General features: G+C 54.1%; 1 protein-coding gene across 1 annotated transcript in view; it reads left to right on the top strand.

Annotated features, from left to right (window-relative positions):
- PKD1 (polycystin 1, transient receptor potential channel interacting) overlaps positions 1–26,510 on the top strand; it is an 82,495-nt gene that overhangs the window by 51,650 nt on the left and 4,335 nt on the right. Inside the window, exons 15-38 of the mRNA XM_084296061.1 lie at positions 112–3,734; positions 4,744–4,890; positions 7,187–7,330; positions 8,294–8,573; positions 9,925–10,141; positions 11,189–11,339; positions 12,289–12,441; positions 14,585–14,729; positions 15,569–16,171; positions 16,658–16,814; positions 17,560–17,812; positions 18,393–18,588; positions 19,608–19,778; positions 19,872–20,015; positions 20,344–20,554; positions 20,920–21,046; positions 21,811–21,927; positions 22,148–22,197; positions 22,314–22,516; positions 22,729–22,834; positions 23,467–23,585; positions 24,578–24,780; positions 25,097–25,291; positions 26,039–26,178. Coding sequence (XP_084152187.1) covers positions 112–3,734; positions 4,744–4,890; positions 7,187–7,330; positions 8,294–8,573; positions 9,925–10,141; positions 11,189–11,339; positions 12,289–12,441; positions 14,585–14,729; positions 15,569–16,171; positions 16,658–16,814; positions 17,560–17,812; positions 18,393–18,588; positions 19,608–19,778; positions 19,872–20,015; positions 20,344–20,554; positions 20,920–21,046; positions 21,811–21,927; positions 22,148–22,197; positions 22,314–22,516; positions 22,729–22,834; positions 23,467–23,585; positions 24,578–24,780; positions 25,097–25,291; positions 26,039–26,178 — 7,855 coding nt within the window. The remainder of the gene's footprint in view (positions 1–111; positions 3,735–4,743; positions 4,891–7,186; positions 7,331–8,293; positions 8,574–9,924; positions 10,142–11,188; positions 11,340–12,288; positions 12,442–14,584; positions 14,730–15,568; positions 16,172–16,657; positions 16,815–17,559; positions 17,813–18,392; positions 18,589–19,607; positions 19,779–19,871; positions 20,016–20,343; positions 20,555–20,919; positions 21,047–21,810; positions 21,928–22,147; positions 22,198–22,313; positions 22,517–22,728; positions 22,835–23,466; positions 23,586–24,577; positions 24,781–25,096; positions 25,292–26,038; positions 26,179–26,510) is intronic.

Genomic DNA, 26,510 nt, shown 5'->3' with positions numbered 1-26,510 from the left:
GGGTCACAAGGTGTCTTCAAATAAAATGGCTTGCTCGTTCTTGAGCAAACTGCCAGAGGAAATGGAAGTCTCTAGCAGCTTGCCTTATTTTTCTGCTCTCTTCCTCTGCAGGTGAATACGCTCTGATGGTTCAAGTATCAAACCAGTTTGAGAACCTCACCCACTCGGTCCCAGTTCACATCCACAGTTACCTGATTGATGTGAAGATGGAAGCAGAGGAAGATGTTTTGGTTGTGAGCCGTCCGGTCACCTTCAGAGCTACTGCACTGCCATCCCCTTATGGTGTCTGGTACACCTGGGACTTCGGGGACGGCTCCTCGCTGTTGACAGTGAGCCAGCCTACGGTGACCTACAGCTACTCCAGAAGAGGGGTCTACAACATCACGGTGTCCGTGAACAACACCATAAGCAGTGTGGAGACCGTCGAGTGTTACCAGGTGTTTGAAGAGATAACGGGGCTCAGTGTTTCTGTAGATGAGGCAGCAGAGCTGGGTGCAGCGGTAACTGTTAATGCTTCGGTGCAGACAGGGGACAGTATCACCTGGATATTCGATATGGGGGACGGGACGGTGCTGAGAAGCCAGGTGCCAGTGGTCGAGCACGTGTACACAAAGGACATCAACTGCACCGTGAACGTGACAGCTGTGAATCCTGTGAACTCTGTCTCCCAGAGCATTCCCGTTCGGATATTTGTCTTGGAAGTGCTCAGAATAGACCCTACTTCTTGCATCCTTGAGCATCCAGATGTGCAGCTCACTGCGTACGTGACGGGGAATCCTGATGAATACATCTTCGATTGGACCTTTGGAGATGGCTCATCCAACGTCACGGTCAGCGGGGACCCTGTAGTGATGCACAACTTCACCCGGAGCGGGACGTTCCTCCTCTCCCTGACCCTCTCCAGCAGGTTTAACAAGGCTCATTATTTCACCAGTGTCTGCGTGGAGCCCGAGATAGTCAACGTCACGCTTCTCCCTCCCAAGCAGTTTGTGAGGCTTGGTGAGGAGAGCAGCTTCCAGGTCAGTGCCATGCCCCCCTACCAGTACCGCTACCGCTGGGATTTTGGAAACAATGAGTCCACGAGGTCGAGTGGAACCGAAGTCACCTACACCTACAAGAACACAGGGGTCTTCCTGGTCACAGTGACTGTCTCCAACAATGTCTCTTTCAATAACGACACGGCATTTGTGGAAGTCCAGGAACCCGTTGGGGTAGCAAAGATTGAATATAATGGGACAAGGGTGTTGGAGCTGAACCAGATCTACCTGTTCTCTGCCAGCATGAATGGGACCAAAGTGAATTACTTCTGGGACTTTGGAGATGGCACTACCCAGCCTGGCCAAATCACCACCCACTCCTACAACAACACAGGCCATTACACTATTGGTGTGACAGGCCGGAATGACGTGAGCTCCAATGAGACCAGGATTGAGGTCACAGTGAAACGGCGGCTTCAGGGGATTACCATCAATGCCAGCAGGACTGTGGTGCCGTTAAATGGCTCGGTGAGCTTTGTGTCCACGCTGGTAGCTGGCAGTGCCATCCGCTACTCTTGGATCCTCTGTGACCGGTGCACTCCCATCCAAGGCTCCTCCACAATTTCCTACACCTTCCGCTCCGTGGGCACGTTCAATGTCATTGTGACAGCAGAGAACGAGATCAGCTCGTTGCAGGACAGCATCTACGTCTACGTCCTGGAACAGATCGAAGGCCTGCAGGTGGCTAGCAGTGACCTGGTGGAGGATGTCTACTTCCCAACAAACAAAACGCTCCATCTGCATGCAGTGGTGAGAGAGGGGACAAACATCTCTTACAGCTGGGTAGCCCAAAAAGATGGCCATGCCGTGCAGACCTTCACTGGGAAGACGTTCTCCTTGAACATCCTAGAAGCTGGGAACTACACCATCTATCTGAAAGCCACAAACATGCTGGGATGCGCAACTGCTAACAAGACACTGGAATTCATCGAAAGCCTTGGTGTTTTAAAGCCTTATGCCTTCCCCAACCCAGTTGCCATTAATGCCTCCGTTAATATAAGTGCCACCATAACCAGCGGCACTGGTATTACCTACGTTTGGTACCTGGAGGATGGCTTCTCTCCCGTTACAACTGAACCCTTCATTATACACTCCTTCCAAAGCCCTGGAGCTATGGAGGTCATCGTTGGAGCAGAAAACAAGCTGGATTCGACCAATGCAACAATTTATGTCTGTGTGGAGGAGGTCATAGAGGGGCTGAGTATAGGCACTGCGGAACTGGACTGTAGGTATGTCTCTTCAGGCTCCACTGTGGTCTTCGAGGGGGAGCTGCAGAAGGGGACCGAAGTGATGTGGCTTTGGGAGGTGCCAAACGGCACGTTGACAGGCCAGTCCGTGGCAGTCACGTTCCCCACAGCAGGCTTTTATACCGTCTATCTGAATGCATCAAATGACATCAGCTGGGCTCTGGCCAGCAGGAATATCTCCGTGCTGGACAGGATTCAAGGATTGGAAGTGCTTGCCAGCAAGAAGGTGGTGGAGCCAGGAGAACAGGTCACCTTCATCATCAGGATGGTGTCGGGGACCTCAGTGAGTTACTTGGTGAGCATAAGTGGGGACTACTCCGTGGTGCTCAACGGGTCCAGGTACACGCATGAGTTCACCAAGAGTGGCGATTACTTGGTGACCGTGACTGTGCAGAACCAAATCAGCATCGCTCACGCCCAGGTGCTCATCTCCGTCCTGGAGGCCGTCCGCGATGTCAGGCTCCTGAACTGCTGCGAGCGAGGTGTGCCCACGGGCACGGAGAAGAGCTTCAGCGCCCAGGTGGGGAGCGGCTCCCGCGTCTCCTTCTCCTGGCAGTTCTCCCTCTGGAAAGAGCAGGGCCGCTCCGTGGTCACCATGGCAGGAGAGAGCGTTTCGTACACTCCAGAAGCTGCCGGGCTGCTCGAGATTTACCTCCGTGCCTTCAACGACTTGGGAGGTGTCAATATCACCAGAACCATCCAGGTCCAGGACCCGATAGTCCACGTCTCCCTCACCGCCTCCAATGCCTTTGTCAACAGGACGGCGCTGTTCGAGGCCGTGGTGGTGCCCAGTGCCAGGGGTGTGGAGTTCCTGTGGACGTTTGGGGATGGCTCTTCCACCCAAACCACCAGGGTCGCGGTGGCCAACTATTCTTACCTGAGCCCTGGGGATTACCTGGTGGAGGTGAACGCCACCAATCTCATCAGCTTCCTCACGGCCCGCCTCACCGTGACCGTCAGAGTTCTGGAGTGTGAGGAGCCAGAGGTGGAGCTGGCCTTGCCCCCTCAAGTCGTGATGAAGCGGTCCCAGAGGAACTACCTCGAGGCACAGCTTGACCTGCGGGGGTGCATCAAGTACCAGACGGAGCACCTGTGGGAGATATACCGGGCACCCAGCTGCCTGAGCCTGGACGAGGCCAGCAGGATCCATTTGCCCAACGTAGATGTGAACAGGCCGCAGCTGGTTATACCAAAGCTTGCCCTGGAAGTCGGCAACTACTGCTTCGTCTTCATCGTCTCCTTTGGAGATACCCCACTGTCCAAAAGCATCTTTGCCAACGTGACCATGATACCAAGTAAACTGGTCCCAATCATTGACGGGGGCTCATACCGCGTGTGGTCCAACACTCAGGACTTGATCTTGGATGGGGAGAAGTCCTACGACCCGAACTTGGAAGATGGTGAACAGACTCCGCTGTTTTACCAGTGGTCTTGTACGTTCTCCTCCAAGGTAAGAGAACATTTTTGCACAGCCACAGAGGGTGATAATTCGGGAGCTCCAGCTCCACGTCAGCTCCACTATATGAGCTAGTGTCTGGGTTGAAATGGTGGCAAGGGGAGCTTTTGTCAACACCTTTAACAAAGCTGCTCAGGAAGGGGGGTTGCAAAGATTGCCCAATTCCCAGCTCAGGGTGGTGGTACAAAGGTTTTGGGAGGAGCTGTGTGATGCAGCCTGCAGCGTGCTTCAGAAGCGTTTGCACTGGAAGCTGAAGCATTCTCATTGCTGCTTCCTTCGGACTTGGCCTCTGCTTCATGTTTTCAGTGTAGCTGCTCCCATAACCTGGAGCAGTTACAGAGCTGCTGATTGCAGTCCAAGGAGCTGAGGGCTCTGGTCCCTCTTCCATTAACAGTCCAAAGGTCTCTGATAGCAGCAGGGGCCAGCGTTGGACTTCAGAGGAGGCAAGTCCCAAGGAGGTAGTCCCAGACCAGTCGCTGTGCCTGTCCTCCTGGCACACTGAAACGATCTGACACTGCAGTGGTAAAAGGGCAGGGGAGAGTTGCCGTTCAAATTGTCATGGGAGATCCACCTGGGGAATATTTTTCTAATTGAATGCAGGATTGTTTTGCTTGTAAAAGATCATTGTTTTCTGTCTTTACAAAGTAAAAAAAACGTGAAGTGTGTGTGGATTAGACTTTCAAGTTCAATTTGACGTTTTTTGTGTTGTTTGGCAATGTTTATAAACTCTAATTCATGAAAAGTTAATTGCTATCAAATAAGAATTTGGAACTCAGATGAAATACAGGAGTGTTTTAAAAACTTCTTACTAACCTGAAGAATAGGACAATGTGCTTTATTACCCACACCCCGCCCCGTTGCTCCCACCCCGGCGGTGGCGTTGCGCAGTAAGGTCTGTGGCAGTGATTTGGCTTTGTGTGGGCCTGAATGTTTTGGCTGTGGACTAACCCGACGTGCACCCGTACCAAGGAGGGTTTGAAAGTTCTTTTCTCCTTGCAAGCAGAGCTCGGCTGCAGGGTGCTCTCTGAATTTCAGTGCCAAGGGAGGAAATGTCACAATTCCCAAAGCTGTATTAGAAGCAGATGTGGAGTACACGTTCAACCTCACTGTCTGGAAGGAGGGCATGAGTCCCGAGGCAACGAATCAAACCGTACGTACCACAGAACGCTGTCACTTTCTGCCTTTGTGCGCCCGTTGCTGGGCACAGCCATGCTGGATGTCTGCTGGATGTCTGTTCTGTTCTGTCTAGAGCCTTCCAAGGAAGAACTAGAACCTTCTGAGGTTCTGTTTCCAAGGTCCCAAGGTCTCCTTCCCTGGCCTGAGCCGAGAGCCAGTGCCAGTCCCATGAGGGGCTGTGGAGGGCTCTGCTATCAGAGGTGCAGGGGAGGGAGAATTTAGGACATCGCTGGGGCTCCATAACCAATCCCACCCAGGTCATTGGCAGGAGCAGACACTGGTATTTCCGTGATATATTCATCTATGCTGCCTTGGGCAGCTCTTTGTGCCTGTCGTGCCAAGTCCTTTGAGCTTCTTCCTTCCTGCGGAGCTGGGGTTGGTCTCGCTGCGCAGCCTGGTGTTAGTCACCCAGCCCTGGGCTGCTGACATTCCTGGGACCAAGAGGCAGCAGATCTGTAAGAGAACAGCAAAGCAGCCCATGGTCAGTCACTGTTCCACTGCTGTGTGCAGTGCCGGGCCCTTCACACGTCACCTTTCCAGGCTCTTCCCTGATTTTTACCCAGAGAGAGCTTCCTAAGAGTTGGTCCTTAATTTCACTGTCAACAATTCCTCTCTTCTCTCCTTCTGAATTTTTTTAAGGAAGGGTTTTTAAGTGCATGTTGTTTATGTCAAATTAAGCCCAACACTGAATGCATCTGCAGTCCGACAGCAGTTATGGTTTATGTCAGAAACATTCATCGTGGTGTGTTTGGCAATTAGAGATATAGTTAGTCTGAAAATGGAAATTCTTACTGCCTGGGTTTTAAACCAAAGCTGGAGGATAAAAAGAAAAAAATTAAATTGATAGTCTTTCAAGGACATTCCGTACTATCTGGTTTCCATGCATGAGCGCAAAACAATGATTCCAGTGTCATAGGAAATTTGCAAATACTGGAGGAATGAATGAAGCTTCAATGCACTCAGGCTTAATGCTGCGGAATATTTATCCCCTTTTAAAAGTCTGCCATACTAAACAGTGTCTTCACTATTGTCTTTATTTGAATTCAGAATATTCATTATGCCAGGGCAGAGGGCTCTGGCCCCTGCTAGATGGTCCTGCTTCCTAGGGGATTAAAGGCATTCGGACAAAGAACCGGGCAGAGCTCAGCAGCCATCGTGTCTGGAGACTGGTGCTTCTGAAGCTTTCCTCCCTCAGAGTGCTTTTCTGGGGAGCTGTGATGGATGTGTTGAGATGTGCAGCTTAGATCAGAGATAGAAGTCCAGAATAACACCCTGCTCTCTGGAAAAGGAGGTTCTTCCACCTGCTGAGCAAGGAGCGCTTGATGCACAGCAGGACTTGCATCTAGCTAATTTTGCCACCATTCCTGTCTCTCCGGGACAGAGCTGTGCCAGGAGTGCTCACAGCACTCGAGAGCCCAGGGGTGCAAGCTGGTGCCAAGCTCAGTAGCTGAGAGCAGGAGCTGGGGAGGCAGCCTGGGGGGACCAGGCACTGCCTTTGCAGAGGACATCCTCAGTTCACCAGGCTCACTGGCTTGCTCTGAGCCCTCTGTTGTTCTGTAAAAGCTTCCTGTTAAGCACCCTGTTGTGCCGAGGACAGGAACCCACAGCCCTGCACTGTGTGCACCGCAGAAGTGCGTGATCCCTCGGGGTCAGGCTCTGCACAGCTGCAGAGGCAGGGCCAGAGGTTTGGCCCCCAGAAAACAAAGGAGAGTTGCAGTTGCTTCCTGGAGCAGGTGCTCACCAGATGTTTGGTCTGCGTTATAACGGAGGCTTTCCTCCTTCCATTTAGACTTCGCCTCTTTTCCAAGCTGTAGTGCAGATCTCTTTTTTGTAGGGCTGAGAGCCGTCCTGCGATGCTCAGAACAGCAAAGTGCTTCAGGTAGCATCTTCCCCACCCTGAATGGCAAGTAGGACTCACTGGGAATTCAATACAGGGTACAAGAGGGGCATTTTGAAAATGATTTGTGTTGAAAAATGCAAATAAAACAAACCCAGAATTTCCTTGATGGGCCCAGCTTGGCTTTGGGTGGCTCTGAAAATCAGTGGCAGAACAACTCACCTCGCCCAGCATAAGCAAACTGAGGTAGCTGAAGTCTGACCTGAGATCCTTTGGAAATCCCTCTCTGCTGTCCCCTTAGCACAGAGTGGGCTGGTGCAGAGCAACTCCTGCTTGGAGAACCAGGTGCTGGGATGGCTGCTTGCTGGCTAGGTGTCTGTATTCTTGCCCCCCAGCCTCTCAGACCTCCTGACGGAGCCTCTTGTTTTCCCAGGTGTTCATCAAGAGGGGAGGAGTCCCTATCGTGTCCCTGGAGTGTGTTTCCTGCAAGGCTCAGTCCGTCTACGAAGTCAGCAAGAGCTCCTACGTGTACCTGGAGGGGACCTGCCAGAACTGTCACAATGACTCCAAGCTCGGGGTAAAGCCATCCGCAACGCTGGTTGTTGCTCCACTTTTGGTAGACTTCAGGGAGAGCAGGGGAATCCCAGAGGTGAGGGTGGAAAGACTGAGTCCCCGGGCAATCTGTCAGAGCTTCTCCTTGCCCGAGGTTGTTCCAGCTGCATCCTGATGGAGACAGCTGCTCTGGTGGGCCTGCAGGTTGTGGGACACGTGCCCTGTTAGTGCTCCATCAATGTCTACCCAACAGGGGGCCTTGCTGAGTTATTTTCAAGCCAAGCCTATGAATGACCAGACCTTTTTATGCAAAGGCCACGTTTTTCCTGTAACAGATCAGTGAAGTGCTTTTATCTCCCTGCTGGTTGGCATTTCACACGCTGTTCTGGTGGTTCAGGCAGAGGTTGCTCAGTCCCTCATGCTCTCCTTTAATTACAGATTCCACTACGCAGCGTCTCTGCAACCTGTTGAATGAAACAGGTCTTGGAAGTGGAAGTCCCTCTGTGAGAGCTAATCTGTATTTCTCCCAGCAAGGCAAGCATGTACTTGCATGGCATTTGCTGGCCGGCTCTCTCAGCAATCCTCTTGTTATCACAATTGTACATTTGTGCTATTAACAGTAATCATCCAGGACACGTTCAGCTTACAGCATATAAAACATGGTATCCCGTGGAGACTCCACCAGTACTTAATTTATTTCCTGTGTTTTGTATTCTGTATTATGAAATATTCTGTCGGAGGATGATGTAATCCCAGAGACTAAAGCAGATCTCACAGTGGAAATATTCCCACCAGACATTTTGGAAAGGTTCCAGTTCTTGTTGCTGTAGCACACGAGACTAAAGCTGAATTATCAACTGCAAATTTGGCAGACGCTCCCACTAGAAATCTGTTACTTTTTATAAGAGACTCAATCTGAAAACGTTTCGGGGCATAACTTCAAATTCAAACAAAACCTCTCCTGTCTTTCCCCTCTTCATCTCCGCAGAGATGGGCAGCGCACAGCTTTAAAAACAAGTCCCTCGTGCTGGACAAAAGAACTACATCCACTGGCGATACAGGAATGAACCTGGTCTTGAGGCAAGGAGCGCTGAAGGACGGGGAGGGGTACACTTTCACCCTCCACATCACAGACCTCACGACAGGGGAGGAAGGCTTTGCCTCCATTGACCTGCTGCCCAACCAGCCTCCTGTCGGAGGGTCCTGCAGGCTGTTTCCCAGAGGACCGCTCCGGGCACTGATGGCAAAGGTGCACTTTGAGTGTGCAGGTGAGTGTGCTGGGCGCTTGCCAGCCCTCTCTGTTCTTTGTGGGCAAATGTTTCTCCTGCTCAGTAAGTTACCAGCTGCCCTTATTCTCACAGAAGTTGTCTTTTCCCTACCTCCAGCCCCAGGACGCTGTTGGTCAGGCCTGAGTTCAGAAGTGGACCTTAACATTTCTGTTCCCCTTGGACCACAAGCAGTTTTGTGTGATCAAATCAAGGAGCTCTCTAAAATTCACGGCAGGCACTTTTTTTATACCTAGTCCATGTATTTGAATGGCAGTATCCAGGGCAGGACAGTACTCATGGAAGAAACTGGCGTTTTGGGGCAGGAAAAAGAACATAGATGCTCTAAACTGAGTCACACAGACGTGGGAAGAGTAGAGACAGAGCACTGGGGCCTTCTCTTCCATGTGGGCTGGATGTTCCCATCAGCAGTTACCTTCTCAACCAGCTGCAGAGACAGCAACAAAGAGACCAGCTTTGGAAAAGCGGCCTGGCTGACAGCCTATAGCCTTGGGCCAACGAATAAGTGCCTCTGAAAACCTTATTTCCCCAAATGATTAGTGTTAGAGATTAATGTGTTCTGTGCACAAATGCTGGGAAGCCACGCCGCAGAGGAAATGACGAGCCCTGCTGGTTCTGGGGAGCCTGGTCACCGAAGCACAGTTTAAGCTGGAGGAGAAGCAGGAGTGTGCTCAGCGTGCTGTGACTGTGACTTTGGTACGGGCTACACAGGGTATTACCCAGAGTAATTATAAAATCAGTACGTCTGTGGAGCAGTGGGAATTCTAGCTCTGGGTGATTGTTTTTAAGCTGAAGGGGAATGCTCAGGACGCAGCCCCGCTGCTCTGTGTCCAGTGCAGTGAGCCCTGGCAGAGCCAGGTCCTCCCAGTTCTTCACTGGTGCTTACTGGCACCAAGTGCAGTGGATTTCCACACTGCCCAGCCCCACAACATTCCCTGTATTATCCAGGAGCTTCAGGGAAACCTTTGTGCAGGTTCTGTCCTAGAGCCATTTGTTCCTAAAATGTTGAACTGCCTGAGGGCTGCACCAAGCTCTGTCTAGTGTAAAATTTTGCAGGATTGGTGCAGAAACTGTGACCTTGGATGAGTGCTGCTCTATTCTCATTTTTATTTTATCTGGGAGCTCTTCACAGACCCGTTCAAATGTTACAGGATACAAACACCCACGCAGAAACCCCTAAACATCAGGAAAAGTGTCAAACCTTTGCACTGTAGCCCCGAAAACATCATCCAGCCTGCTGGAATCCTTAAGCTGCCCCAACTGTGGGCTCCAGGGTGGTGACAGCTCCCCAGTGCCCTCCCCCCCAGTCACCTCTTTTTGGGTTTGTTCGCAGGCTGGCGGGACACGGAAAACGTGGACGACCCCCTGGTGTACATCCTGCTGGCGTCGCGCCGCCGCGCCGGGCACTACCACGAGTTCTGCGTGTACAAGGGCAGCCGTGCCGAGCACAGCGCCTTCCTGCCCCCGGGCTTCCAGGAGAGCGGCTTCGTGGTGTCCGTGTCAGTCCTCGTCCAGGACCAGCTGGGTGCCACCGTGGTGGCCGTTAACCGGTAAGGCTGGGGGGAGGCTGCTGTGGGGCTGTGCACTGTGCCAGGGACCGGCTGAGGCTCCCGGGTGTCACATCCTGGTGAAATGTTCTCCTCCTGGACAAGGCCCCTGCAGGAAGGCAAAGGGAGATTTAGCAGCATTGAGGCACTGCAGCCACAGAGAGCTCCAGTCTTTGTGGATCATCTCCCAAGGGGGAGACTTTTTCCCAGCACTTAACGGCTCTCCTGACCCCCCTCTTAATTTCCTGCTGACACTTCGCTTTGAAGGCACGGTGTCGCTTTTTCAGAAGGTCTCTGATGCTCTGTGCTCTGCCCCCTTCTGTGCATCAAGAGCTGCTGAAGGAGAAGTGGCAGCAGCAAGCAGTGGTGCTGCAGGAGGCCTGGTGGCCTGCTGCTGCGAGCCAGGGAGGTGCCGTGTAGCTGTGGTGGGGAGCACGAGCACTGGAACAGGGTGGAAGGGGTTGCAGCTCCAGTCTCAGCAGGGCCAGCACCTTAAAATCCCAGTTACCCCTTCTCCAAACACCCCTTGGCTTCCAGTGTGCTCCATGCAGGCAACGAGTGCCCCTGGGTCTTGGGGGAGCCTCCTGAAGGGGTCTCAGTGCCTCCTGCCCCAGCTCTGTGCCTGCTCTGGGCTGATTTGCAGCTCTCCACACTGTCCGTGCAGTCCCGGCCCCCCGGGGGGAGCACACGGCCCTGCGGTGCCTGGGGAGGACAATCTGTGACCCAGCTGTTCCTCAGGCCCCGGGGAATGGTGCCAAAAGCAGCGCAGCTCCTCCCAGCACTCTGCTCCTGTTTGTAAGCCCTTTACGCTCCGTCACATCAAACCTGGATTTTCTCCTCGGGTCTCAGCCCACCTGTGTGTGCCCACAGAGGAAGCAGGGTCAGGTCCCCGAAGTTCCTACATCCTGGTGCAAACTGGGCACCAGGGCAGGCGTTAGCAATGCTCTCGCTGTTGTTTAACCACCTGCTCCCCCCTTACCTTCCTTCCCAGCTCCCCGTTCTGCCCCCAGCCCTGTTTGACAGCAACCAAATGCCTCTTTTCTTTGGCAGCTCCATGGAAATCGGCTTACCCAGGGGCTTCCCCAGCCTCTCCTACTGGCTCTACAATCAAACCGACACCGTGCTCCAGGGCTTAGTGAAGCAGGGGGACCCTCAGCAGGTCATCGAGTACTCCCTGGCCCTCATCACCATCTTAAATGAGGTAAAGCAGCACTCTGCCCAAGAGGGGCCTCCGGAAGCCCTTGCGATCGCCAGTAATGTTCTTTGGCCAGGTTTTCCCCAGCAATATAGGGAAGTGACTAATGCTACAGTTTTCCGTGTAAATCAGCATACGTGCATGGTGGGAGCGGGGCTGGAGTGATTTCCATGCATCAAAAAGAGAGTAACAGTCTCCAGACACACGATGACCAGAGAAAGCTGAGGGGCTGTAAAATAAAGCAGGGGTCCCAGGGAAGGCAATGGCTTGGGCATCCCCTGTTCGGCTGTCATGTTCAGATAGGTTAATTGAAAGGAAAAACTCAAGTCTAAACGCTGAATTTAAAAGCAGGAATCTTGGCCCAAATTCCCCCATCTGCCCCATACTTCCCGTGAAGCCACCCCACTCCATCACAGCAGGCCTGGAAACTCCCGGTAGCTGCTCAGGTGCTGTCTGGGTGCTACAGAGACCTCCTTGTCCTGAGTGCTGAGCTGGAAAGCTCTTCAGGCTGCACAAGAGGCTCTTGATCTATGGTGTAGGAGCATCATCCTCCTGGCAGCTTTTGCTTTCACTCCTGTCTAAAGCAGGACCCAGTCGCTCCGCGTCTCTGTAGGCAGGGTAGGAATTTTGGTCTATAGTCGTGCTTTTTCCCCCAAAAATAGCCTGCTGCATGCCTGTGCACCAGGCAGGGGTGATGCCCACGAGCACAGGCACTGTGCTGAGCTGGACAGGGACTGCTCACTGGTGTGCTGCCGAGCAGTCCCATGTGAGGGTATTAAGTGAATTGCTGAGTGCACACAGGTGAAATTGAGAAAGTTCTGCTGAAAACCCAGCTCATGAGAGGGGAGAAGAACAGGCAGGGAGAAGGTGTAGAATGCAGGAGAGGTGCCTGCAGCACAGCTCATCACTGAAGCAGCCCGATGCGTTCCCTCACTGCCTGCTTTGATCCCCTCAGTATGAGCGGACGGAGCTTCTGGAGCCTGAGACTGGGAACGAGTTTGAGCTGCGGACCTGGACCCGCAACAACATCACAGAAACCCTGAACTCGCTGAACGTGAACACGGTGGATGACATCCAGCAGATCTCAGCAGCGCTGGCTCAGTGCACGGTATGTACTTCGTCACCACCTCCTCCCACCTGCTGCCCTTCAGGTGCAGCTTAGGAGCAATTCAATTCTTGTTCTGCTTCCCTGCCCCTCTCTGTCCCACACACCACACAAGGACAAGTGTCACTTGTTGACATCATTAGGGTTTCAGTGGAAATGTCCCAACCATTGTCAGCTCTGCCCCGATCTAGCAGGCAGATTTAAGATGATGCATTCATGTGCTGGAAGTTCACCTAGGAGCTCTGTGCTTTTCCATACCAGCCTTGCTGTGGCAGCTTGCTAGCAAGAGGGATCCTTAACTAGCAGATGGAGACTTTAGGAAAGGCCCCAGCAGGTAAGAGAGGCACTGGAATAAGTTGCTGAGGGATGCGCAGCATCTCCAAGGACAGGCTGGGCTCCACCAGGAGTAACACAAGCAGAGACAGACCTGCCTTGAGCCAGGGGCCAAAGCCAAGGGCTGATGTTCCTTCCAGCCCTGTACAAGATGAGAAGCACTTCTTTGCTCTGCTGTTGACTGGAAGCGCTGTTTTCCCTGGCCAGCCAGCAGTTTCTGCTCCCTGGTGCTGGGGCTGCTGCCTGTTGGATTGAGGAGTGGTATTGTGTGTTTTGTCAGATGGGCAAAAGGGAAGAGAGCCCAGTTATATAACGCACTAGGGTTTTGGTGGTCAGCCAGGCTGCTCTGGCATGCTGTTGCTTCCCCGCCCTCCCAATCTTTCCTTCTTGGGGCTGGAGTCAGGTACCCTGACCTTGGCTGCTCATCGCCCCCCAGCCAGGTCAGCAACCGTGCTCGCTGGGAACAGGCTCTCACTGAAATCACGGACAGACTACTGCATCCCACCCACAGAGCGCCTGGTCTGCTGCTGCTTCCTCAGCTTCAACGTCTATAAGCCTCAAAAATCACTTCTGTCTGTTCATCCTTGTTCAGGGATTTGGGGTTCAGCACGCCCCGTTCTGATGCTGGTGCATTGTTTGTGTCTCTCACCCATGCCCTTGCCTTGTGACTTGATCTCGCTGTGGAAGCTCAACTCTAGAAATAGAATTTTTGTTCTATGAGAAAAGGTGATATTCTAGGATTAGCTTGTGCTCTGGATTGGAATAAAAAGCTTATAAAAAGAGTAATACAGAATTTCCCAAATGGTTCGGAGCAGCACAGAGATCACAAATTTACTTTCCTGTAGCAGTGTCAATCAGTGCTGATACTTTTAATTTTTCCTACAGGAGAGAGGAAAAATAAGAATAAATTTCTCTTGGAGGGAAAAAAAGAATCTCTTTCTTCTTAGTGGGTTCTTTTTTCCTGATGTCCTCGATATCTCAGTCTGTCTCGCTGTCATACAGAGTACATCCTAGCTTCTCGTAGCTTACAAATAGAAGCAAAACCAGGGGAATTCTAGACCTGCAGACACTGTTTTAATTCTTCACCAAAACATATGGTGAATCACGTCTGAATCCTGTGATGATTAAAAGAAAAAGATGAATAAGAGCTAGGAACTGGCCTGTGGTAACAGCTTCCATGTGTTGCCTCGGTCCCTCCCATCCAGCCCTCGAGAGCGCTGGGAGCTGCAGGCCGTGGCTGGAACATTCTGTTTCTTGGACACGTCTGGGAGCGGAGGGAGGGACATCCATCATGCCTGAGTGGCAGGATCCCTCCCACAGTTTCCAGGAGTACTTGGACACCGAAGTGGATTCAGTTAGGGCCAGACCTTGCTGCCATTGAAGACAGTTGAGCGTGTGGAGGAATCCTGTGCAGCTCCTCCTGGGTGATTTCTGTAGGAGCAGTGTGTGGCCCCAAAGGGGTGATCCGTGAGTTGCAATGCCAGGAGATGTGCTTGGTCCTTACAGCCAAACCTCAGGGAATCTGAATATGCTGCCCTTCGTGGTCCTTTTCAAACTAATGTGTCCTCCATCACCTCTTAGCATGCCTGCCTGTAGATGGGACCATGAGGGGAGGTGGGTGGAAGGCTTCTGGAGACACCTACAAAACCTTGGCACCTCTTAGTGTGGGCAGAGCAGCCCTGGTCTCTGCAGGCACCTCCTCAGGGCTGGAGAGAGCAGGGATAACTTGGAGAATGAAAACAGTGTTTGAACAAATGTCCTCGGGTCTTTGTAGGACTGAACCAGCTGAATCAGGCTGTGTTTCCCTGTGCAGGTGGTGAGCAAGGAGATGGTCTGCAAGTCCTGCCTGACGAGGACCTTGAACAAGCTGGAGACCATGATGACCATTCTGCAGGGGGAAACGACCCAGGGCACCGTGACCCCGACGGGCATCGCCGACAACATTCTCAACATCACAGGTGGGCTCTGCTCACATGGCAGTGGGTGGCGTTTGACCACGCTGTAGGCACAGAGCTCCCTGCTTGGTCTGCAGGACAGCAGCAGGCTGAGGGGAGCTCTGCAGGCTTTTGCCTGGACCAGAGGTTTGGCTCGTGCCTTTTCGAGATGTTTGGGGAATCGTGTCTGAGATTTGGAGCATGGCACCCCCATTGCTTTATTCTCTCTGCACTTTTCCCAGGGTTATCCTGGCTTTGTCAGCTGTCTCTGTGGATATTTAAATATGACAGCTGTTTGTAAACTCTGCAGTACTTCAGGGAATTGTCATTCTTGTAAAGAATGAATAACAGATATGGTTTCCAGATACTCGCCTTCCTGGTTGCAGGCTGAGCAGGGCACCAGTCTTTACTGGGGCACCCCTGAATACTGGAAATTTCCACCTGGTTACAGGCAGAGACACCTTCTTTGCACTGCTCATTATACATTTCTGACCATTTTTTCAATATATAATGCAAAAACTTGGTAACATGTTTGTTTTATCTGCTCCGCTGTTTCCCAATCTGTTGTTCCTGTCACTTCACAGGAGGAAAATAAAGCCTGTTGTGATTAAGTCCTCATCACCAAACGGTGTAGATTAGCCCAGACACGGTAGGAAGAGCTGACAGCTCTATTTTCAGCTCAGGGCTACTGAACACTTCAAGCGTGGCAGGTCACTGTATGCAGTGCAGAGTGACAGTGAGAAAACAGCAAGGAAAGGACTGTCTGATTGTTTTGGGAAGGTGTCAGATGTTACCTAGATGTTAGTAGTTAACTCAACTATTTACCAGCTCCTCTCTTTGCACTGTCATTTCTCTCCTGACAGGGGACTTAATCCACCTCGTCAATACGGTTTCACAAGAGTCCAAGCCCCAGGAACTGCTTGCTGATTCCCACAACCTGCTGCTGGCCCCCAAAGCCTACAACCTGTCTTCCAGCCTGATGCGCATCCTCATGAAGTCTCGTGTGCTGAATGAAGAGCCCCTTGAGCTGGTGGGAGGAGAAATTAAGGCCACAGGCAAAAGATCTGATCCCTTTAACTTGCTTTGCTATGAGAACACGCCGAACTGCCAGTTCTCCATCCCCCAGGCTTTCAACACCACCCTTTCCAACTTGACCGACGTAATTCAAGTCATGTTCCAAGTGGACTCCAACCCGTTCCCCTTTGGTTACATCAGCAACTACACCGTGTCCACGAAGGTGGCCTCCATGGAGTTCCAGACCCACAACGGGGTGCAGATCCCCATCGGCAGCCTGGACTCGGAGAAAGCCATCACCGTAATGGTGTCAAACAACACGGACGCTGACAATCTGGCTGCTGGCACTGAGGTCATCGAGGCAAGAACGTCCGTGAACCTCATCGTGACCATGGAGAGCAACAACCGAGAAGCAGGACTGCACTTCAGGCTCACCTACAAAGTCCTGAATGGTAGCTCAGAGCCAGCTCCCCGTGCTCTTTGCTGTTTCTTCCCGTGGGCGGGGAGGGCTGGGTTGGAGGCACGGGGCGGCTGTGTCAGGGGATGTGTTTGGGAGCACATCTCGGGACAGCAGGTCCTGTACTGCGCTGCCGAGGTCGCAGCTGTCATGGGCATTATCCAACCCTGGTGCAATCCTTGTCTGAGGATTCTGACACCAAGAAGCCTTTTGTTTTTCCCAGCAAAGCGTGGCTTCTGTGAGCTGTGTTAGCACCAGAGGGAGCTTGTCCTGTCCCTGGGTCAGGTACACTGGGATCCAGAGCCTCCTGCTCAGGAATGCTCTGAGCTGCAGGCAGAGTGCAGGCAGGAAATCATCTCTCCCAGCTCCGTGTTGCTGACACTCCTCCCTGAGCATCCACTGCTGGCAGCAGCTGCGTGGTTGAGCTCTCCCTGGTGTTTATAAAGTACTTTCTGTTCTTTCTCTCTCTCTCCCTGTGCAGATCATTACATCGCGAGCGAGCCTGAGCCGTTCATCATGGCCTATCTCCACCACGAGCCAGAGCCCAACGAGTACAACTGCACTGCCTCGAAGAAAATCAGCCTGGAGGCCCTGTCTGGAGATGACCACAAGCTCTACACCTTCTTCACCTCGCCGCTGTAAGAGCACCCTCCCTTATGATCCCTGCCACCCCCAGTCTGTCCCGTGGATGTGCACAAGGGATTCCCAGAGCTTTGCCATGGCTAATGCCAGGCTGCCACAGGCTGCTGTGCCACTGGGGTTTGGAGCCAAGCTCTCTTCTTTCTGTCAGAGCAGTTGTTCTTGTGACTTCAGTCTCTGACTTGCTGCCTTTCCCAGGAGTGTGTATTCATGCCTCCTGTTATTTATGAGCCGTTCCTAGGCATGATCTGAGAAGAAAGACAGGCAGCTTGGGAATAGGCGGGGCAGGAGTGGAGCCACTGTTGTGTAAGTTGACACAACTTCCATGGCTTTTGGTAACAGCACGTTCAAAGAGGAATTAATCCTCCTGATGAGCGAGTCTGCTCCCAGCCAAGAAGTGAAGTTGCTCTGGAAGAGTTGTGGGGGTCAGTGGGACAGAGGGGAGGGTGGGCGGGAGAGCTGTGCAAGGCTCCCAGCACACAGAAGAGAAGGGACAGGCAGTGCAGTGCTCCCAGGTACTGAAACAACGCAAAGAGAGAAGAATTCAAGGGGTCTGTAGAGCCCCAGAACCTCTGCACAGAGGGTTGTGCAGATTATAACACGTTCACCAGGCCTTTCTTTCTCCTCCTGTGTGTTTACCTGTCCCTGCAGGGGGGTGATTTCCGTGGACACATACGTGTCAGAGTGGGGTTTGTGTCCCTTCAGCCCGTGGGTAATGATGTCTTGCTGTCCTGCCCTTTCCAGGACGGATGACACCATCCAGAAGTATTACTTCAACATCACCAACCATTTCAGCTGGTCCCCGGTGGAGGTGACCCTGGGGCTGTACACGTCCCTGTGCCAGTACTTCAGCGAGCAGGAGCGACGGTGGAAAACAGAAGGCATCATCCCACTCGAGGAGACCAGGCCAGACCAGGCCGTCTGCTTAACCCAGCACCTCACCGCCTTTGGGGCCAGCCTCTTTGTGCCCCCAAACTCTGTCCAGTTCATCTTCCCTGTGAGTAGAACAAAGCAGAGGCTGCGTGACGTCTTGGGCTCCTGCTGGCGTTCACGTTGGGGCTGGGTGGTGGCTGGCAGACCAGCATCCGTACCTGTGTGCCTTCAGGAGCTGCAGCCGAGCACAGAGGGGCTGTGTCCCCTGCTTGTGAGTCCTGGCTGCTGATGCTAAAAGCAGACGCTTGCAGCTGGCTTTATTCCCCAGTCTGAATACCTCGCAGTGTGCTCACCTCTTTTGTGAGACGCCAAATGCTCCTCCCAGCTGTCACAGCACTGTTTGGTCCCAGCGAGTTTGCACCTGCCAGCTGCTCCCTGGCTCCTGGGAACACTGGGGCTCCTTCCAGCTCCGTTGCTGTGCCGTAGGTGGGAGCAGAGAGCTCCCTGCAGCTGCTGCAGTGAGCTGGGGCTGGCTGCTGGCAGCACATGAGCCCTGAGCACAGTGTGAGCAGGAACAGGTCTCCGGTTGCACGTGGTGCTGCGAGTGATGTTCATAGCCAGCAAGGAGGCAGCAGAGCCCCTGGGGAGCAGCGGGGTCCTCCTGAGGAAAGAGAGCATTTTTCAGCTTGGTTCTTTTCTTCCAGGCTCCAGGCCCAGGCCTCAACTACATCGTTCTGCTGACGTGTGCCGTCTGCTTTGTGACCTACTCGGTGGCCGCGCTGATTGTGCACAAGCTGGACATGATTGACATCAACCGCGTCGGGGTGATTCCCTTCTGCGGCAAGAACGGGCTGTATAAATACGAGATCCTGGTGAAAACTGGCTGGGGCAGAGGATCAGGTCAGCCCACAGTCTCCTCCCGTGCTTGACTGCTAGGGTGACATCTGTGCAGCTCCCTGAGAGCTCCCCTCGGGGCATCCCGCACCAAATGTTCCCTGGCAGGGCCCAGAGCCCAGCTGTTGTTTGAAGGAGCACTGAGCAGTCAGCTCAGGGCTTCCCCACAGCATTCAGATGTTTTTGTGTGTTTGATGATGGAGCAGGAGAAAAAAAGAGTCACCTCTTTCTGTAGGGTACAGAAACGCCTGCAGGAGGAGGCAGCCGTTGTGCCTGGCTGCTGGAGCTCCCGTAGATCCTTTCCTGCAGAAGCATCCAGGCCTTGTGGGCACTGCAGACTGATCGTTTTGCTTTCCACCTCCATCCATCACTTCGTTCTCCCCTCCCAATCTTTCCTAGCAGCGTGAAGGCAGAAAGCTTGGCTTTCTGACCTGGGGCTGGGTTTGTAGCTCGAGCTGCCAGAAATATCATCGCAGGCCTGGAAATGCAGGGAGCTGGGATGTGGGAGCTCTGAGCAAAATGGAGGTAGGATGCCACCGTGTCACTGCTGGAGGCATGCTCCCAGTGATCTTAGCATAGCCACTGGTTTCACTGGGAGCAGTTTTGGTACAAAGTCACCCCAAGGACCGCCCAGGTTGAGCAGGTGGACCAGGGAGCATCTGGCAACGGGTACCAGAGAGAAGTCAAAGCAAACAAGTCTTCTGACTGTCTGATGGAAGAAACATCCAGAATAAACGTCTCCTCCCAGTAGGGTGTTAGCAAATCAAGGAATTTCAGATTCAGTCCCCTCCAAAGTGGAAAACCACGAGGATGCCAAGGATCAGTCTGAGCAGCTGCCCTGCAGGCTGTGTAACACCACCCCAGGGTGTGGGACAGCTGCTGAGGGCATTTCTGCCTCCCAGGTCCCCAGGTGGCCCCTCTGAAGGGCCAAGACACCCGGCCCCATGTCCCTGGCAGGAAGGCAGGGCTGGGAACGGCTCCACCTTGGGGGAACTTCCCTAACCGAGCCCCGTTAACCCTGCCAGGTACCACAGCGCACGTGGGGATTGCCCTGTACGGCGTGGACAACAAAAGTGGGCACAGACACCTGGACGGGGAAAACGCCTTCCACCGCAACAGCCTCGACGTGTTTCAGATCGCCACGGAGCGGAACCTGGGCAGCATCTGGCGCATCCGCATCTGGCACGACAACAAAGGTGGGACAGGAGCAGGCGTGGGGGCTGAGGCATCAGGGGTTCACGCGGGGAGTGCCTGCCCTGAAACACATCTCTTTATCCCTTCACCCTTAGGACTCAGCCCCTCGTGGTACCTGCAGCACGTCATCGTCCGGGACCTGCAGAGCAGCAAGAGTTACTTCTTCCTGGTGAACGACTGGCTGTCCGTGGAGAGCGAAGAGAATGATGGCATGGTGGAGAAAGAGGTTTATGCTGCCAGTGAGTGCTCGGCTCCTGGGCGCAGGGCAGGGAGGCTGGGCAGGGTGGCAGCTCCCATTACACTGAGGAAGGGCTTGTGCAGGAGACTGCAGAGAGACCATAGAGCCTGCATGCTGCTACTGTCTCACTGATGATTTGCACAGCCAGATGCTTTCCTGGGTGCTTTGTGCTAGAGGACAAGGCATGGCTGGGATCCAGCTTTGCAAAAAGGTCAGCATAGGTGCAGTGGGGATACTCTGAATATCAACCTGCAAGGGGGGACTGTGCCAGCCCCAGCTGGGCACCCTCTCCTGTGCAGCTGACCCTGAAAGCCTCTCTTTGTGCTCAGGTGAGACGGAGCTGAGGAGCTTCTCCCGGATCTTCATAGCAGAGCTGCAGCGAGGCTTCTTCGAGAAGCACGTCTGGCTGTCCATGTGGGACCGCCCGCCTCGCAGCCGCTTCACCCGTGTCCAGAGGGCCACCTGCTGCTCCCTCCTCGTCTTCCTCTTCCTCTGTGCCAATGCCGTGTGGTACGGCATGGTGGGGAACGTACACCTCAGGTGCGCTGTGCCCTCGGTGCTCCAGCTGGTCCCTTAACTCCTCAGAGCCCCTCCTGTGCTTCCCCTTAGGCAGGGCAGGACAGACCTGATGTCTCCTGCAAACAGCTGCCTTGCTTGTGGCCTGCAGCCTGCCCTTCCCCTTGCAAAGGATTTGGGATCAGGACATGGGGCATGGAGGACCAAGGAGAGCCTGATCAGCTTTTCCCCTTGCCCAGTTTTGCTGTGCCATATGTTAGCCTGTGCCCATTTCTTTCCCAACACTCCTGAAATGCCCAGTTGTGCTCTTCTTTCTTGCTCTCTGCTTGGCTGGCAGCTCCAAGTGCTCCTGCTAACGCCCATCTCTGATCTCTCTCGGTTCTCTCCAGCAACGGAGCCATTTCCAACCTGGTGCCTGTCAATGTGGACACCGTGGCTGTTGGTCTGGTGTCCAGCGTGGTGGTCTACCCTCTCTACTTGGTCATTTTATTTCTCTTCCGGATGGCTCGTGGCAAGGTAATTAAAAAGAGTAAAAAAGTGAAAGAGTAAAAAAGGAAAAGAGTAGCTGCTGGCTGCCCAAATGGGTGTGCTCATCAGGTTTGCTCATCTGGGGCAGTGTTCTGCCCTTGGTGGTACATCACTTCTTCAGCGGGTTGTCTCCCTGCTGCCCTTCTGCACTGCCCTGCCTCATGGCCACAGCCTGGGACGTAGCAGGGCTCTGCCCCCCTGTTGAGCAGGGAGCAGCCCCTGGCTTTATTTATCACTGTCATGCGCATTTGCTGGGTGATAGTGGCTTCTATTTAGGCACTTCATCCTGGTTTTGGTAGGTGGTAAGTACCCAAATGCCACTGAAAGGTACAACCCTCTGCTGCTTCGGTAGGAGCTTGAGAGCAGCTCAGTCGAGCATTCCTAATGAAATACCTGCCCTGGGTACAAACTCAGCTCTCTGAACAGAGCTGTGGTTAGGCAGCTGTGGAAGGATTAGCTGGGGATTTAATGACTAGTTACACACAATTAACGGCCTCATTAAGTACTGCAGCCAGCTGCTCAGTGACTGATGAGCAGCAAATGTGTCTGATATTTCTTTTTCCTATGAGCACTCCCTGCTTCTGCAGGAGATCGTAAACCCCTGCAGCTTCTAGGGAACTTGTAGGGGGCACAGCCCAGAGGCTGTGGGGCAGTGCCTGAGGCAGGGAAGGACGTGCCTGTTCTCAGCCCCACCGGGCACCTTGCCACCTCTGCCCCTCCTGGTTCTGCTCAAGCCTTCCTGCCTCCTGCAGGTCTCCATCAACCACACGCTGACTCACTCCGACCAGCAGTCCCTGGAGATCGACAACTACCTGGACTCCTCGATCCTCGACAGCTCCTTCCCCACCTTCCCTGGGCTGCGGGCAGAGGTAAGCTGCTTCGTGCCTGCAAGCCGTGCAGGTGGCTCTGTGGGCTCTCCTGCACCCCCACAGCTGCATCCACCACCGTCAGTGCCAGGACTAAGGCACTCGTGCCACCGGACAGCACTGGTGGTGGGGAGAGCCACAGCCTTTTGTCTCTGCATAGCTGCTGTTCTGGCCAGGCAGCAGCCGGTGTCACGTCCCTGAAATGCCTCCTCTTCCTCCACAGGCCTTCTCTGAGCAAACCAAGACAGATCTGTTCTTGGAGGATTCCAAAAGGTAAGCGGGCTCCTGGGGATGGAACAAGTAGGAATTCAGTGTTGTCTTCTTCTTCTAGTCTCCCACAAATTATTTCTTCCTTTCCTAACTGCACACCACGCTCTGTCCTCCCGCAGCCTCGTGCGGTGGCCCTCCAGCGAGGCGCTGCTCAGCTGGCCAGACCTCCTCAGCGACCCCTCCATCATGGGCAACACCATCCAGAAGCTGAAGAGAGGCCGGGCCAGCCGCCACCTGGGGCTCGAGGCTCCACTGGCAGCTGAGGAGGACAGCCTGTCGCTTGGTGTGCACCAGGGGCAGCCGCGGTATTTCTCTGCCTCAGGTGGGTGCGAGCAGGGCTGCTCTGTGCTGAATGCAGCACCATCTGGTGCTTGGGAGCTCCGGGGAAGCAGAACAGCAGAGCTTGCCACCAAACTGGCTTCAATTTGCAAGGCAGAAGAGAGGATCATATTTTTAATGGGAATTTCAGAACCTTCTAAGGGTGGGGGTCTGCGTGCTGTGCTCCTGCCAATGCCCTCTGTGCTGTTTCCCCAGATGAGGACCTCATACGGCAGATCCTAGCAGATGGAGCTAGTGGCATCTCCCACTCCCAGGACCTGGGGCCATACATGAGGGCTGAAACAGATCTGATCTCAGGCCTGTAAGTACAGGGGGAGCAGAGTTTTCCCCCCACAAGGCAGGCAGATCCAGTGTCTCCTGTCCTTGCCCTTGCTGCTGTTGTGCCTGCCAGCCCTGCTGCATGCAGCCCCAGCGAGCTGAGCTGGGCTTTGTGGCACTGCAAAGCCCCGGACAGCCTTGTCACACAGTCACTGTGTCACTGTGATTCCTGCAGCCTGCACAGCCTGGGCTCCAGGAGTGCTCTGTGTCCCTTCAAGGAGCCACCTGGAATATCCCCTAAAGCCCTGGCTGGAGAAACGGCTCCAGAGCTTCGTGGGCTGCTGATGAAGTGCCAGGGAGGCACTTTGGGGAAGGGGGTTTGAATCCCTGATGTGTTGCCATGCCCAGAGCACCCTGCATTGAGGCACGGGCACTGCCTGGTCAGGCTGGCAGCTCACGGATAAAGCCAGCATAAAGCAGCAGGGTGAGGGAGGGGAAAGTCTTCCAGCAGAAAAGTCTTCCTCTGCAAAAGGCAGAACAGAGCATCAGGGTACTGGCAGCCTGAGCCTGCTGCCCTATAAAATACCTCTGCCTGGTCCAGTGCTGCTGTGCTGCTGACAGCCTGACCCCGCAGCACCCACACGGCTCACCGACAGCACCCCTTTGCCTCGGCAGCTCCAGTGTGTTCGGGGAGAAGGTGGAGACTGTCATGATGCAGAAGCTGAACGACAAGGGCCAGGGCATGGCAGCCCCTCCCCGGGAAGTGAGCAGGTCGGCCAAGTCGACGTGGACAGGTACCAGGGCTGTGCCCAGCGGCAGTGCCGTGGGCCTTTGGGGACGGGCAGAGGCCTTTGGGGACGGGCAGGGGCCTTTGGGGACGGGCAGGGGGCTTGGCACATAGCACAGCTATGAGGAACAGGCAGGTAAGCAGAGCTTTAGGAGAGGCTGCTCCCAGCAGGGATGTGTCTGCTACTCCCTGCAGCCACCAATTCCTTCCTTCATCCAGCACGAGGCTGCAGAGCGAGGGTTTCTGTTATGGGAAAATGAGTCAAATACCAACAAAAGTTCACCCAACAAAGCAGAGGAGGAGAGGTGCTTCCTAGTGGACCGTGCAACACAGCTGGGGCTGCACCAGCAGGGTGTCAGGCCTGGGGGTGGGAAGCGCCAGGCTGTCCCATGGAGAGGCTGAGCACCAGTTCTTGTAGTGAACTCTTGGCTTCCTGAGGCACAGCCTCCTTAGGACAGGCTGCAGCAGAGAGAATTGGGCACGGCAGTAAATCCTTCTGGATCTGCCAAAAGCCCTCCGTTCATCGTGCTTGATGAATGGCTGTAGTATCTCTATGCCGGCACTGGTTCAGATGGGTGGATGAAAGAGGCTGTGCCCGAGCAAGCCCCGGGGCAGGGTGGCTTGGCAGTGTGAAGGCTGTGCCAGATCTGTGTGGCTTTTCACAGGTCTTGACTGCAGCACTTCCAGCCAGGCCGGGCATGCCCCATTTCCCCATTTCCCGGGGCTCTAATGGAAAGCAGGGAGCTGATCCCACTGCCGAGGCAGGATCCCATCTCCTGTTGCCCACCCTGCTGCTGCAGATGGGAGGCTGCTGTGCTGGGATGGCTGTGGTTCAGGCTGCTGTCCCTGTTCGTGCTTAGTGGGAGATGTCTAGGACAATCCCTCCAAACCCTCCCGGGACTGGTGGCGAGTTCTCTGCTGCGATGAGGGATGTGCTCAGCCCTGTGCCCACTGGGACCCTTTAGCAGTGACGGTTGCTCTCGTTTCTCTTCCCTCCAGTTGCAGACCAAACATTCAGGAAGCGCTTGCTGCCCCCCTGGTGCTCCTATCTGGCTCATGGCATCAGCCTCTTCCTCTTTGCCACCTCCACGGGGGTCTCCGTGTGGATCGGGGTGGGCTTTTCCTCCAGCGTCGCCCTCATGTGGCTTATCTCAGGGATATTCAGCTTCCTGGCATCCTTCTTGGTCTGGGAGCCCCTGAAGGTAAGGACAACCAAAGGGAGGACACAAGCACTTACCTGTCTGTGTGCACATTTTAGCTGTAATTAACATCTTCTCCAGATACTAATCAAGTCCTGTCAGACACAGGGGACTGAATTCTGCAGAGGAGGGAGGGTGGGCACGATAGCAGCGTTAGGGGAGGCAGGTGGTGGCAATTTGTGTTACAGGCAGCCAGCTGCTCCACAAAGTGGTGCTGAGCTGCCGTGCCCTGTGGCTGAAGGGCAAACAGGAGCTGCTGCCCCGTGGTTCTGGTGGCACAGCTCTGCTCTGTGAGCTCACAGCGTGCTGGTGTCCCCAGGTGCTGCTGGAAGCCCTCTATTTCTCACTGGTCGCCAAGCGCTTGCACCCAGAGGAAGACGACACCTTGGTGGAGCACCCGTTTGTTGAGCACGTTTCTGAGAAGATCAGCAAAGTCCGACCCCCCCAGGGATTTGCCCTTTTCCAGGCCAAGGAGGAGGCCAGGAAGGTCAAGCTGCTGCACAGGATGCTGAAGGTGAGCAGAGGTGGAGCGCTGGCACCACCAGCCGAGATCCGTCCTTGTGTGGGCCTTCCCTGTCCATCTGTGACCCCCTGAGCTCAGAGGTGCAGGTGTCCAGTCCCTGCCTCAGTTTCCCCACCTGTAGAAGGTGAGGTTCATCTTCTCCGTGAAGCTCTGAGGTGTCTGGAAAGCATGACTGTAAGGGGGTGGCCGTGTCCTTGAACTGGAGCAGCGGGTGTGTTTGTCTCCATAACTGGGGTGTTTGAGGCTAGAGCCAGGTGTGCAGCATCAACTTGCACAAAGAAAATTAATTAACAGGGTCTTGTGAGACATAACAAGTCCCCGCCTGGGAGCAGAAGTCCCAGTTTATTTGTAGATCATTCACTATGTAGATCATTCCACGCTGGTGCTGGGAGTACACGGCTGCTTTAGAGCATCCAGCTACTGTCAGCTGAGTGCCAATCCTTTAAAGAGCAAAAACTCCTCTACCTGCGTTTATAACCTGAGCTGCCAGCTACAGCACTGCTGCAGGGAGGTTGTGCAGTGTGTAGCAGCTGAAATGTGGTCCTGGGCTGGCTGCTCTGAGGGGAGGAAAAAAAAAAAGCCTGTGTCTGGGTTTTGTTTTAAACTGCTTCCAAATGGGAATTACCAGCAGGCTCTGGGGCCTGATCCCGCTGCACCCAGTGGAAGGCATCAATTCCTGCAGGGACAGGACGGGATCCTGCTGTTGGGTACAATCCCTTTCTGCTCTCTGCTTGCCAGAACTTCCTCATCTACATGATGTTCTTGCTGGTGATCCTGCTCACCAACTACGGAGACGCCACACGCAACAGCAGGGCCTTCCTCCTGCAGAGCTCCATCAAGCAGCAGCTGGGCAGCAGCGAATTCCTCCGCATCAAGAGGTAACAGCAGAGAGCCTGGGCTGGGGTGGGCTGAGCGATCCCCTCCTCGGGGTGGGCTGATGGCCAGCCAGCAGGGCGAGGGCACAGGTACCTGCTGGCTCCTTCCAGGATTTCCCTGGGGGTCAGCATCAAGGGGATTCATTCACCTTTAGGTCTTGCCCATCTAATAACCCTTCTCTTCACCCACCTGGAGCACAGCTCACAATATGGGTGCAGGAGCTGCCCTGCCTGCTGGCTGCCCACATGGAGGAGAGCAGCCCAGTTACCTGCCCAAAACACAGCTCCTCTCCTCCAGGTGGAACCCAGACATCCAGATCACGGCTGAGACCTGC

This window comes from Netta rufina, assembly GCF_964035555.1.
Source record: "Netta rufina genome assembly, chromosome: 15".
In the NCBI taxonomy this organism is placed as follows: Eukaryota; Metazoa; Chordata; class Aves; order Anseriformes; family Anatidae; genus Netta; species Netta rufina.
The sequence above is the reverse complement of the archived record's forward strand: the minus strand, read 5'-3'. Positions and strand labels throughout refer to the sequence as shown.